Source organism: Haemaphysalis longicornis, unplaced genomic scaffold, assembly GCF_048455015.1.
Source record: "Haemaphysalis longicornis isolate Haplotype H1 unplaced genomic scaffold, Haemaphysalis longicornis Haplotype H1 scaffold_5, whole genome shotgun sequence".
Taxonomy (NCBI): Eukaryota; Metazoa; Arthropoda; class Arachnida; order Ixodida; family Ixodidae; genus Haemaphysalis; species Haemaphysalis longicornis.
Genome location: NW_027526385.1, coordinates 90,496,034 through 90,510,647, shown reverse-complemented (window position 1 = coordinate 90,510,647; position 14,614 = coordinate 90,496,034). Strand labels below are relative to the sequence as shown.

Below are 14,614 nucleotides of genomic sequence, written 5' to 3'. Positions count from 1 at the left end.
AGTAGTGTCCATAGCCTTCACGGGGATTGACAGCCCCTTTTCTTCTTTAAAAAATTTATCTTTAACACTAAAACAATAAAAGCTGTGGCCGACCATCACGCCTGCGGTATGCTACCTTAACATACAAGGGTTTTTTCGAGCTCTGGGATCAAATTTTAATTGATTAAGCTTAATAATAATCGAACCTTCATTAGTATATGTTATAGTACAGGTGGAAGTGTATGACGGCTTTTCTTCAGAATTCGCATTTCGTAAAACGTCGGGATACAGAATGTAGCTGTGCTTCTCTATTCAGAAATCGCCTTCTTGCTTTTGTCATATCGTAAATATTGAAGGGTACATCAACAGTTTTGTAATGTAATGAATGCGAAATCGTTAATTTCCTAGGGCCTCACACAAATGCCCGAATTGTGGTACTACCTTCGTCAGGACATAGCTTTGATTTGGATGCAATTTCTTTCCTGATTCATCTTGCCTTTATTTGACGCTGGTTTTAGCCCAGAGATAAACCCTAATGTTTTTGCTGTTCTTGTCGTGTATTCCACTGCTAGTCACAGCTCGAAACTGAATCTCTCGTTTGACCCTGTTTTTGTTTTTTTACGCGTCTGCATTTTGTGCTGTGTTTTAGCCTCTACTTCTCATCTATTGTCAAACAACAATTTGTAATTGCACGCAAGCCGCGATATTTGTTTACGTACTCGTGTTTAGCCTGAATCTGCCCGAAGATATCTGTACGTGAAGTAATTCTCAAGGGTATGATAACCAGCCAGGAGTGGTAGTTGTTTGAACAGGTTTTTTACATTGTTTTTTTATTTGTTAGATACCGTCAACGGCCTTTTGACTGCCAGGAATGCACAGAACGTACAAGTGATACTGCAATCGGCAAACACAAGGGATATACTGGACACACAAGTAAACCGATGTTTCAAGGTACCAAAAAAACAAGTATTAGATAATTTATTTATGTGGGAGAAACACATTTTCAAAATGGTGATTGTGCATGTAATAAGAAAACACAATAAAAAGCACGTGTAACAATAGGTTTAGCTAACACAGAATAAAAATACAGTAAAAGTACATATTGCTTTCATTGCTCTCACTGGTCTCAAATCAGAACATACAAAACGAACGAAAAATTGAAATACAAAAACAGGAGAGCAAGAGCAACTACCAACATATTTGATTTAATCTTAGCAAACGGTTCGAACACCCTCGGCTGCACAAAACCATAAGACCAAAAGCCAGGACGGTTGTCACATACCAGACAAAAAGCCTACTTAGTTCAAAGATTAAAGGCAAACGCCGACAAAAAGAAATCTAAGGATGACGCATTGGCTCCGCCATAAGAAAAAGCGATCCTGTCCTATATAATACATTGAAAGAACGAGGAACGAGGAGTTGTTAGTAAGCGCTCGTGTTGTGTCCTACCCCTTTTGTCCTGTCTAGTTTGCGCTGCTCCCCCAGAATGAACGGTAAGCGTTTGTTTTACAGGTGGAACTAGGATTGTCTTATCCTGATATAGTCCTTGATACTTTACACGGCGCTGGCGGTATTTCTAAGTGCAAAAAAGACACGCAGAAGAAAAAAAACGCGGATGCGATTCTGCTTCGAACGCTGTGAATTAGCGCTTTCAAAGTAAAGCTTTAGTGCTCTCACTGATGGCTGGCTCTTGCAACGCGAAAACCCCGAAGTGAAAGAAAGAAACGTTTCCGGTTGCCGGAATCGGTTGCCCCTCGCGTTATTGCTCCATTTCGACGTGGAGCAATCCGACTGCTCCATTTCTACAGGGTCGAAGTGGTTGGGAAAACTTAGACGCAAACCGAAGAATACGTCACGAGCAAGCTTCGTGTTCAACCATCGTCGTCGTTTGATGAAGTGGTCCATAATTTTTTTATGTTAATTGGTTCTCGCGCTTCTAACGGGGGCGAGAAAATACTTTCAGGAACCCCTGAAACGCTGGACGGCTTCCAAAAACCGAGTTGAAGACTCATAAAGCTTTGTCGCGCCAAAATAGTTTGTTAGGCTTGTTGCTTTGGCTGGCTTAATACCTTGAAAAGCATGTTACTGAAAATAAGGATTCAGAGGCAGACGAAACTGTGCTCTACTCATTACTCAGTTGAGAGTCGAACGCACCCCTACATCTGCTGTGTCCCTGTTTTCAGTCATGTGCTAATTAACATTTTGAACATTCCCACAGTTTACTTATGCTGTGATTATAACATGTAGGTCTTAAAAAAAATGCGTCTGTCATAGAAACGTATTTACGACATCTAGCGAAAACCGCCTTGCTCGTTACTGTTATTAAGGGTGGTATGAGTAGTTCTGCTGAAAGCCATTTTCTGCAATTTTGGGGGCAAGGTGACCTTAGTAGCGCTTGAATGACTTTCTTAGAGATCTAACATCATCCGAATGTCAAACTTCCAGGCGTTAATCTGACGAATGGCAAAGCTACACATGGACTCTGGTTAGTGCCGTGAAATAGAAATTAAAGATAGGGTGTGACTCATTAGGTTCAACCACGCGGAGATTTTCAACGTGCGCCGAATTGTCCACACACCGGCATTTTCGCTTTTCCCTTCCTTCTCAAAAGTAGCCGCTGTGGCCAGGATGAAACTTGCATCCCTGGGCTCCGCTGCTCAATGCCTTACACACTGAGCCACCCTTCATATTCTAAAATCTTCGGATCCAAAAGGTGAAAGGCGGACTCCAAATCACTCTCTGTAACATACTACCCACTTTGAAACGAGTAATAGGTGCATGCTTGGTCGGCAAGTGATTCAGATATTGCCTGCTGTAGCTGACTCTGAGCTTTGTCGCTTTTGTGGGCCATGGAACATGTGCACGCTAAAAAAATGTTGACGTTAGAGGCTGTCATGCCCAACATGTTCTTTCTGCCAACCGGCGCATGTGGCTGGCGCGCCCTGTTCGCTCTCAGCCTGACTCAAAACCGCGCAGTCATACTCACGTGACATCTATACGCTGTAAAAACCACAGCCGCATCGCACGTGTGCATAACATAACTAAAACTTGGGGCAGGGCAAACAACCAAGCTAACTCCTGCTCGGTGAAGCCATAATTGGCGCAGGCACATGCATACTCACGACTGCAACTACAGCGGCAACATCTGTGGTCGAAATGCCACGTGCTGTGAGCGTTGTTGTTTTTGCGGCGAAATATGTCGTCGCCGTAAGCAGGTTGCAAAGCTGAAACATCGAGAGAGGGAGAAAAAAAAACTGATGAGCCACTCTTTCTGTTATGGTGAATGACCACGAAGCTTTTCAGCCCACGCAGAATTTAGGTGAAAGGTGCGAGCAACTGTCATTTTTCCTTAGCCACGGCGGAAATCATCCTTACTAGAAGCGCATACTTTCGCATACCATACCAGACACATCTCATACACACACGCTTTAATTTTCATTATACTGATCTGAAAACCGAGCCAACTCAACATGCATATCTAGTGGTGGGACATGTGTGTTTGAGGTCTAAGTCATGTTTTGATCTCACAAATGATCCCTTTTAAGGACTTATCTAGTCAAGATGCTCATCCAAGTGACGAGAGGTTTAACTGTAGCTCCAAATGATGTTTCGCACAGCGGGTGGGTAGGTCTGTCGCTTGAAAGAAATAGTGATACGTAGGACGATATATTCAGTACTTCCAAAAGCCACTAGGAGAGAGCCAGACAAAATAGACAAGAATGGGGAAAAAGAATTGATAATTTTTGACGGAACTGGTAGGTAAAGATTACAGGTGAGAAGGGTATGACGTCGCTCACGCGCTCGCTCGCTCACTCACTCACTCACTCACTCACTCACTCACTCACTCACTCACTCACTCACTCACTCACTCACTCACGCACGCACGCACGCACACTTCTCTTTCGCCTCTTTCTATCCTCCTCATCCCCAACAACTCTTCGCGATAACGAGGAACGATAGCCCGCTATTGTAAAACAATTGCAATGACCTGCCCGTCGTGAGAAAAAGGATCATGGTACATTAGGAAGAAGCAGAAGGAGGAGGAAATTTGAATGTTTATTTGACGAGCGTTGGTGCTCTGTTAGGGAACCTGCCGGGGGGGGGGGAGGAGGGGGGGTGTCCCTCTACCGGAATATCCTGGCCTTGGCTGGTTTACCAGGCCCTCTTCACCAATATTCGCTGAGTATCTGGGTCCGGGCTTTTCAGGAAGGCCACCTGCTGCTGGTAAGAGGGGGATTGGGGGGATATTCCTGGGGTTTGTCCGCACTCCCATGCTTGATGGTACAAGATGCCGGGTAAGGGACGGAAACTACATGTACTGCGTATAGGGTGGGGCAGATAGCATGAAGTGATAAGCATGCAGTGATACGTTTGTAGCCTTTGGAGGCTGGTGGCTTCTCGCCTAGATAACTCTGGAAGTGGAGCCGGGAATGTTCCACTTCGGCGGTTGTCGGTCAGAGTGTCTCCATACTTATGTCTCCAAAGGAACCTTGATAGGTTAGGGAAAATGGCGTATCTTTCTTCAAGACCGCCTGCTGCCCTCCCCCTTCTACTCCCCCCCCTGTATCCTCTAACTTGTGCAGCACGCGTAAGGAGCTCAATACCGCTGTAGAGGGTAGTAAGGAGAGGATGACTTGTCGCTGAGTTAGGAGATGATGATAGCTGTTACGATGTTGGTGCTGCGGCGTTCGCATGCATATACTAACGGGGGAAGACATTATTGCTTTGAGCCAAGCGTAAATCTCGTCCCAAGCGCGGAAATAAAATCACTGTAATTTTGACACGGCTCAACCCTACAGCGTGCCCAGTGTTCAAGGAAGCACAATTTAAGAACTCCACTGCTTAGCCTACATTATTTGGATCGTGGATCATGCTTTGTGTCTCGCAAGTGTTATTTTGCATTTAATTCTCTAAACACGGTGGTGGCATTTGCACATCGGCTAATCTAAAAAATGCTGCTTTTATAGCGTGAATGATAGTTGGGGTAATGTTGCAAAATACGGGCATTGATTCGCGGCACAGAGCTGAAAAGAAAGGGGAGGGGCGACACAGCACGCGAGTGGTGGCATCATCCGACAGAAGGAGAGAGCGACAGACACTTTTTCTGTTCAGCCCCTTTCCGAGGCCCAGCAGCCAAATATTTGAGGTCTCAGCGGTGAGCCTGAGCCGGTGCCAATGCTGCCAAGCCCCCTTATCTCATCGGCCTGTGGGAGAAGAAACGCCACTAACACCGGACCCCACGTTCCCCGATCCCCCGGCGCACTCGTGAGGGCGGGCCACTGGTGCTAGCGCATAGAAGGGACGGCGCACCAACCGCAGTAGGGTCTTTGTGTCGCTGCTGTGTAGAGCTGCCTCTCAGTCGTGGTGACTCTTAATTAAAGTTAGTGGTGCCTTCGGGCAAGCCCTGATTATGTTTGCTAGCGTGGCTTCAGCAGTTGTACATCTCGTACATGGGTCGGTATAGATCTTTGGGTATATGGGGATGAACAGTTACGGGCCACTGGCGGGGTTGGATTTGGTGACACAGAGTTCGCACCGAGTGCGACCTGTTATGCTCGGTTACAACTCAAGAACGGCACCACCTCATGTAGTGTTTGGCGCCGGACCCATGACGTTAGTGCGCGCGCGTTTTGAAAGGGGTTTGCTATGAATGCGTGATATCGTTTGCCTTGTCTCATGCAGTTTGTTTGTCGTCACTGGAGTCGTTTATAAGCATATTAAGTCCAAAAAATCACAGGAACGGCTCACGCCATGTTCAAAATATTCCCAGTAACGCCCTACTTGCGCCGCGCAGAGAAACATCCGGCTACGGTGATAAGGCACGAGCGGCAACTTCCGGTGTCGTTCTTAAGTTGTCACCGAGTATAGTAGGAAGGGATCAAGTCCAAGAGCGGCTAGCCCCTGGCGACGGTAGAAGCGCCCAGCACCCGACATTTCAATGTGTCTTGTGACCTGCCATGCGCGTTGTAAACAGGAGTGTGCAACGAGTGCTGGGTCGAGTATGCGGCAAAGGTAAAATCTGAATGACCGGATGAAATGGCAGCAGGTGGTAAAGCCAGCAAAATGCACCACTGAGATGGTTACATCTCAAAGCTCTGTTGACCCAGTCGATGGGGAGCGTGTGCGAAACGTCACGTTTCAAATTCGTAAGACAGGAGCAACTCGTGCGCATCTGGCCGAAGGCAAGTTCTGAGGGAGGGGTGAGATGCTCACTCATTTTTAATGATCCACCATTTATTCGTCCAATATTTTTGAAATTTTTGATATCGCAGAATATGTATGATTCGCGTGAAGGATAAGATTGCTGCAACATGCACTGCTAACGATTGATCTTTGTCGTCGTTATGATAATCATGACCCTGTTTTCGATATAGCGTAACAACACTAGATAATGGAAGCAATGTTTATCGAGAAGAGAGATCGTCAACCTTTCCACGTGAAGGAAGCTGTGTGTTTTAAATGAACCTACACCTTTTTTCGTCTTATTGTGTATATTTGGACTTCAATGAAAACGAGTAAAATTGTCTTATTTCAAAGCAGTTAGTGCGACCCTCGCAGAATTATTTTTCTGTTCGGGGCAGCAAAGACATATAGAAGCAGAAAGCTACAACTAAAATTTTCGAACACACTTGAGGATTGTTGAGGATTGAGGACAGATGTGTAACATCTGTGAACATGTTAACTTAAATTCACACGGCAAAACACGACACCCATTTCAGCATTAGTACGTTTTCTTGGTAACTTTAATCTGGTATGAGAGTTAGACGGCGAGCAAACACCTGGTGTGTGCATTCGTAGTTTCATTACGGCCCCACAAGGTGAATCACGCCGTATTTGTTGCATTTCCTTTGCTTACGTTTCCTCAACGTGAACTGAGAAGACGTCGAGTGTTTCCGCGCACTACTTACAAGATAGACGATGTCGCACAAGGTAACACAAATAGTCCGTCTTCGAGAAGAGCTCTGCCTTTGAACTGTTTGAGTGAGCTCGATTGCTGACAGTAGTGACGCTCCGATGAATGTCCATTTGAGCAGACAAGAAGCCTGGATTTCGAGTCGGGAAGTGTCCTGAGGGTAAAATAAAGATGTAAAATCAGTCAGATAGATTTTACTGTGTTGTAAATTTCTTGGCTTTGGCGTAATACATAACATCTCTTGAAAAGCTTCCATAATTTTCGCAATGGTGCCACCCTTCTACCTTGGTTGTGAGGAGATCCGGTTGTTATGTTTACCCATTTTGGTGAAGACCCTCACGGGGAAATTTCCACAAAGAATGAAGGAGCATCAACGTGATGTGCCCAGAGAAAACAGAACAACAAAAGCGTTAGCACAGCACTCCTGCCAGCATATTCACCGCATCACTTGCGACTACGCTGCTATCACAGGAAAATAAAGAAATTTGGCTGCTTCACTTTTCCTCGAGACACGGAGAAGTCAAGCCACACCACATACTACCAAGCGAACTGATGGCACCTTCCCTGCCATCTACTCGAGGTTTTTGATGACCTCGTGATGATATCTTGTGCATATAAATTGATCACGCCGTTTTGCCCGCTTCATTGTGAACACGGAACCCCTAAGGGTTCCGAAAAGAGAAACATTCTTTTTTGCATTGGTCAGCGACTGCGATGTTACACTCCGAAAAGAGTGTTTATCTTGTTGACAAACCGATCCTATACGAAATGCGTTCTACGTGTTTATTTTCATGACCCTTAACATAGGTCCTTGCAGCAGAAATCGGATGCAGACACGCAGAACGGTACAAAACATTGAAGGGAGCGGGACTGACGATAAGCAGAACTGCGTTGTAGAGTAATGAGAGAGACGTTAATGTGGTCGAACTGATTTGGACGCTGTGTGGCTCGTGCGGGCAGAGCGGGACTGGTTGTGTTCTTTCTTGTTGTTTTTCTGTTGATACCCGTCAACAAGACGGTTTTGATTGGTTCTTCGTGACAAAAACTGTCGAAATGTGTCCTCCACATATAGCCGTGGATGTTGCGCCATCGTGGGCCGCGTCAAGGGTGCTTGTGTATGGGCTGTACAGGAAGCCACCGAGTCTTTTTTTCTCTTAATTTTGCGCACGTTTGTAACCCTTGTTTTTGCGTGAGCTGTGAATAGGTGATAGGTGGGTTACGTTTACACCGGGATTTCCAGAAACGAGATGAAAGGAGGAGGTGCTCCAGCAGGGCAGCACGTAACATCTGGAATCTGTCTCTTAATCGGAAGAATGCGATTAGCAACCCATCAATGGGCGTGGGAGACGGCTTAGAATTGGAATGCTTCCGATCGATTTTCATGAAAGATAGCTTAAAATGCGAGCAGCATCACGTCGATAGTCGTGGGAAATAGATTATAATTTGACCAGCAGCTCGCCGACAGTCGTGGGAGATAGCTTAGAATGCAAACTTCCATGAGTCGATAGTCGTGGGAAATAGTTTACGTCTGAAAGGTACATATTTCTTCGGTTTAAAACTACAACTGCAAGGCGTACCTCATAAAATATTTCGCTGCAAAAATACTCTAATCGTAAAATGAAACTCGCGCAGAGATAAATACCCCCAGAACACATGCAGCGGTATTCGATTAACTGACTCCCCTGCGCACGTCACGTTTTGGACTGCTGCTTCGCCACCCCTGTATTCTTTGACTTGTTAGGGGCACAAGTTTTATCCAATAAACTCGTTTTTTCTTCAAGACAACTGCGTCATATTTGGCTTCGTGACATCTGGGGCGGTGCGTGGTAGCAGGGTTACATGATCATCGGTGATCTTTACAGCAGGACGGTGTTCGGGGTTCAGTTCCGGCGTCATGGAGTGGTCGGAGGAAAAAGTTATCGACTTGGTGTGTAGGTGAATTATTGCACCGTTGTTCGTCAAGAAGTCCATTCCGAGAATTACGCCGCGGGAGAATTTAGGCAGAATGACGAACCCGCCAGGGTACGTGGTGCCGCCTATGGTGACGCGTGATGTGCACGTTCCACTTGGTGTTACGAGATGGCCTCCAGCTGTGCGTACGTGCCGACCGTCCCATCTGGCCGTAACTTTCTTCAATTTAAACTTAAATGATCCACTCATTACTGAGTAGTCGGCTCCCGTGTCTATGAGGGAGACTACATCAAAGCAGTCGATGGACAACTGGGCGTCGGACGCCGCTTTCTTCAAGATCCAGGTCCGTTGGGGCGTCGTATCTTGGCTTGTCAGTGCTCACAGTGGGAAACTATGCGTGGTCGTTGTCGTCGTCTTCTCACCAGCAGGCTTGGTCATGTTGTCTACGCGTATCACCATGTGGCTGTCGTCGTGTTGGGGTGTTACGGCAGGGTTAAATCGGGTCGTCCGGCTGAGGGCATGTCGGGAATGACGGTGTTCGCAGCGTCCTTGCGTCGTTGGAGGGTTTTCGTTTTTCCGCCATTGTGCAACTTCACCTCCAGAAGTTGCCGTTTTTAGCTTCTTCCGTGTGGGCTGGGGGACCTTCCATGTACGAAGTCAGCATTTGTACGGCGATTTGGCGACTGGTGTGGGTAGGGAGACGGAGCCCAGTTGAAACGGGCTGGTCCACAGTTGTTTTGCGATAGATTCTCATCGCTCTCACGTGGTAATTGACCAGGGAGAGGGCGAGGTGCGTCGATGGCGAAACCACACAGTTCGAGTCTCTTGTATGGATAGCGACGATATGTCTGGTCGGCCTCTCCGTAGTGGTAGCACAGAGGACGATTATCGGGCGTTCGCCACACGTCGGTCTTTCTGGACGTCTGCTCTTTGAATACAGGGAGTCGGCGGGCGACAGTGTACGGCGGTATGGCGGGGCCTCTTCACGATGCGTGAAAGCCGGGCGGGGTCGACGAACAGCGGCGGAGTACGTCATAGCTTGTGGCTCGCGGGATGCTTCGGATGGTGTTGAAGTCCCGAAAGAGTGTTGAACTTAAATTTCTTCCCGGATCACGTCTATCAAAGAAATGACTTGGGGTTGGAGGCGTCGTCTGGAGAAGTTTCCGCAACTCTTCGCGAACGACAGCGCGTATTGTTTCCCGTAAGTCTTCCGTCGCTAATCCAGGGGCGTTGACGGGGTTCGCCAAACACGCGTTGGGTGGTGGATCGTAATGTGTCTGGCGTATGTCGAGGGTCCTGTCGATCATGGAAGCTTCGGTAACGAATTCAGCCACTGTTTAGGGGGGGGGGGGTTGCGAATTAGTTTAGCGAAGAGCTCTTGTTTAACGCCCGCATCAGAAAGCGCAGCTTCCTACTTCTGCAATTTTGGGGTCAGCTCGTCGGAACAGCATCTTCATCTCTTAAACGAACACTAGACCACCTTCATCGGCGCGTTGGATTTGCGTCTGCAACAATAGCTCAGGGCGTTCATTACGCACGGCAGTTGTTATTGTTTTCAAACATTCTGTCTTGAACATTCTTCATGATGTTAGCGAGGTCTCGAGATTTTCGAACCAGACTCGAGCGGAGTCTTCAAGGTACAAAAACACTTGCCTCCAGGTTTCTTCGTCATCCCACCGGTTGAAACTTCGAACCCACTACAGCTTCTCGAGCCACTCTTCCGGGTTTTCACATGGGGATCCTCGGAATGACGGGGGCTCCCGAGGTTGCAGCAGAACGACGGGAAGATTGGGTAGGTTGACCATGGCTCTGGTCGCGATGTCTTTCTTCTTCACTTTCTCCGGTAGTAGATTGAGCTCGGTTGGGAGACTTTGCTGACGGCGGCTGGTACGAGTGGGGCTTGCTTGGCGAATCGCATAGGGTGCAGGGTGCATGTACCCCGCTCCTTCACCAGATGTCCCGAAGCCAAATATGATTCCGCAGCATCGCGACGACGGACGGGGACCGAAGTCGCCCACGTGGTTCACCTGAAACCTTACTACGCAAGATAACGGACTTCTTTTTGATGTTTGTTCGGACTGTCTTTTATTTTAGCATCTGCTCGATGCACTGTTAGAGGGGGGGGGGGTAGTGCCGCGAACCATCTATTGCGTTTGTTTATTTGGGTTTTGTTTTTTGCGGACCTGCTGCGCCGAGCTGTGTTATCTGTGTTATCCGTGGGCCAAGTGAAGCGTGCGTTCGAATATTTATTTGTTATGCCACGCGTGTTATACTTTGATAAGGAGAGTGCTTCGAACTAACCTTACCAGCCTAGAATATTCTTTAATCTACAGTGTTCTGGATAAAATTCGACGGTTCGCGAAACACTCGCGCCAGGAGGTAAATGCCCGCAAAGCAGACACCGTGGTATTCGATTCACCGACAATCGCCTGCGCACGTCATTTTGTTTACTGCTGCTTCGCCACTACTGTATTCTTTAAGTTGTTAGGAGCACAAGCTCGCTCTAATAAACTTGTTTTTCCCTCAAGACAACTGCGTCATATTTCACTATACGACAATATTTCCCAGGACAGCTACCACCAGCAACAGAAAAAAAAATTAGATGCAACGCATCTCTTTAACTCGCCTTGTCCCGCGTTGTCGCGGCGTAGTCCGCATCCCTCCCCCATTCTCCTCGCCGCGGCAGCTGCGCGCTTCGCCGCTCTCACCGCAGCACCATCTGTGCGTCAGCGCGGTCAGCGCGCAGCTTGCGCTCGGCTGCGCTCGCTCCCGTCGCCGTGCCAGCTGTGCGTTAGGACGCAGCTTGCGCTCGGTTAAAAATTTAAACCATCTTCCCGCGAGGGGAACCATGGGGTAGATGCGACGCATCGGGGGTGAATATGCTGCGTAAATAGGATACACAACAACAGCAATCCACACGCTGACATCGCTAACATAACGGAAACGCAACGGCAACCCCCGATGCGTCGCATCTACCCCATGGTTCCCCTCCCGGGAAGATGGTGTAATTTTTTTGAACCTGAGCGACGCTATAAGTACACGAAGAGTATAAAACAGATATCATAGTTTCTTTGGTAAGATGACGTCATTACCGCGTTACAAGAGGGATATAATTAGCAATCAATCAATCAATGAACACAGCTGGGGCCCCGTCTTGCTGGGTTACCTTCAACATTGCTAGATGATGCCATCCTGTTCGCATCTAGAGAGCTATTTGAGGGTTTAGGCGTAGGGCACGAACTCTGCGGCACGTACAACGCATTCTCTGCGCAACAGCATGCAAGTTGCGAAGGCAGAAAAAGCACATAAACACGCACCAAAAATTTCTCTGCAGGCTCAATATACGTTTTTGCACTCCAATCTCCATTCAAAGCATTCACTCAGGTTTGAGGGCACGTAGGCCCGGCAGAGCTGCCTCGCAGTACGGAATCGACTTCTCTACACAACGACACGCGGTGCAGACCACGAGTGTACGTTGGATTATTGTGAGGCAAGGCGACGACACGTGGCGGCCAGGTAAGACGACGAGCACCGTGAGCACTATTAATACAGGCTGCTAGCAAACACACGGGGATGCTATTCGCTTTGCTTTGATTCTCAACCGTGCCTACGGTCCGCCAATTTGGCAGTGCTACAGCCCTCCAAGCTCAAATTGATTAAAAAAAGTTACATCACAAAGCAACCCTAAGCAGTGGGAGCTAGAACGGTCCGCTGTTCACGAACCTAATACTTCGCGTATAAATAGAAATGCTTTTCAACTTCGGTGTGAGGGAGCTGACCGCGAATTAACGCTATGAACAAGGAACGTTCCCAAGGGTTGGATCCCAGAAGTGTCTCAAACGTAAATGTTGAAACTACTGTAACTGTTTAAAGATGAATATACTCGACGGTGTTCTGCATAATTGCAAAGGGGTCTTTTGGACGGATACGATTCGCCCATTTCAGAAGCTTCACATTTGTGATCAGTTCTACCAAAGAAGTCGCACCCAGTCCATCATTCTGTGTTTTCTGAGCTCTGTGTGGAAGCACATTCCACGTTTCAGAAATGATCTCCACTGCAGGACATGGTTACCCGAAAATCAAGGTAGAAAGACTAACCGAAACTTCGAAGTCGTAGGTGTGATCCATCGAACGCCAAAGTGTCTTCTGGCTCTTGCTGCAGCTTCATACGGTACGGCGTAGCTTAAGCATGCTTTGACATGCAAGGAACGCAGCCGTCCACAAAACAATAAAACAAAATACTAGCAGCTGTTCGTGAAGAGTTTGTTTGCTAATCATTCTACGGGATGCGCTGTCTGTAAAATATAGATCTGGCCGAGCAAAGGGAGATTGCAGCAGGCCTAATTGCTAACTGCCTAACTAGTGGAGCAATGTATGTTACACGGTATGCGCAAATCGGAGTAGCTGACTACGGTTTTACACGTTTTACAGATAGCAGATTCTGTAGAATGATTTAAAAAATCTTCATGAACAGCTGCTTGTTTGGGGTTTTACTATTTCGTGGACGGCTGCATACTCGTATGTCAAACCAGGCTTAACTACGCTTTACCGTATGAAAGTGCAGGAGGAGATAGAAGACACTCCCGAATTCGATCGATTTCACCTACGACTTCAACGTCCACGTTGTGCTGTGTATTCGACAAAAATACCGTGTTTCTCTAAAGAAATCACTGCTTTTGTTAGTGGACCATCGTGCACCGTTGGAAGAGATATAATCTCTCCGGAATGGCATTGACTTTAAAACAAGCATGTATGTTTTAGAATACGACGTGATTGAAAAGAAAGTACACGGCCAATGTACCATTCCAACGTTTGCTAACATTGAATATGTGAAACACCTTGGCGCCACTCTAACAAGAACGACAAATAACTTGGAAACATGTACATGTCCCTGCTATGGGTGGAAACATTGAATCCAGAAGAAATAATATCGGGTCGCTTTGAATTGTGCCACAAATACCACTCACCTGTAAAGTGTCATCCATGCCTAGTATGTGACGAATTGTTCCTTTGCACAACTGACACAAACTATAGGAACGAAGGACAAAGACGAGATGAGCGCCTCACGTATTGCTAAGCACACTTATAGGTTGTAACAAAAAATAACCTAAAGCTATGTGACGCTTTTGGAGTTGTGTTCGTTGAAACATTTCTCAGGCCGACTGCGAACTATTTTACAAAACCTCAGCACGAGCGTGAGGGAACCACAGAAGCATCTGCCCAGTACAACGCTGGCATATGGCGGTGCAATTTTTTTTTGTCAATTTTATTTGCTCTGGCTTTATCGCCACCGGGGAATGCAACAAGGCTACAAAGGGCCACGCGTACCGAGCGTCAGGGGCCGTACAAAAATATCCCGTACCAACAGCTGCCACTTCGAACGCATGGCGACAGCCAAAGGGCCGCACTCACGGCGTCCGAAACGTTTCCGTTAAACTTCGCGCTTACAATTGCAGTAAAAGGCTATACAAATCACCGTTGCAACAAAATATTAAATACCCACGATTGAAAAAACATTGGGGAGGAAAGAAATTAGACAAAAGTGAAAATTCAAGGCAATAAAATGCGGTTTTATCGATGCCCCCCATTAGTCATACCGACACTGAAGACGTATATAAACAAGTCGACTGTGTGTGATGTCGTTTTCCTCCATATGGTTTGCTGAAATACGGATGTAAGAATGTTCGGGCAGCTATAAAGAAAACATTTCGACTTTCGCAATACCTCAGCCCTATTTAATGTCAGAAAACTGTCATCGACTGTTGGTTATTCCGCTAACTTATCACTGCCATGCTGTGCCAACTGACCGAA

At 47.0% G+C, this 14,614-nt stretch overlaps 1 protein-coding gene across 5 annotated transcripts in view; it reads right to left on the bottom strand.

The window, feature by feature from the left end:
- The window catches only part of LOC144138568 (multidrug resistance protein mrp-7-like), an 82,755-nt gene extending 68,735 nt beyond the window's left edge, over nt 1-14,020 (bottom strand). For 4 of the 5 annotated variants that reach the window (XM_077670919.1, XM_077670918.1, XM_077670920.1 and 1 more), the window contains exons 1-3: nt 13,771-14,020; nt 6,888-7,046; nt 3,102-3,203 (exon numbers count right to left, since the gene is read on the bottom strand). In XM_077670919.1, coding sequence (XP_077527045.1) covers nt 3,102-3,203; nt 6,888-7,046; nt 13,771-13,788 — 279 coding nt within the window. In that variant the 5' untranslated portion in view covers nt 13,789-14,020. The remainder of the gene's footprint in view (nt 1-3,101; nt 3,204-6,887; nt 7,047-13,770) is intronic. The other variant, XM_077670917.1, reaches the window with a different exon arrangement.
- Nucleotides 14,021-14,614: the final 594 nt, after the last annotated feature.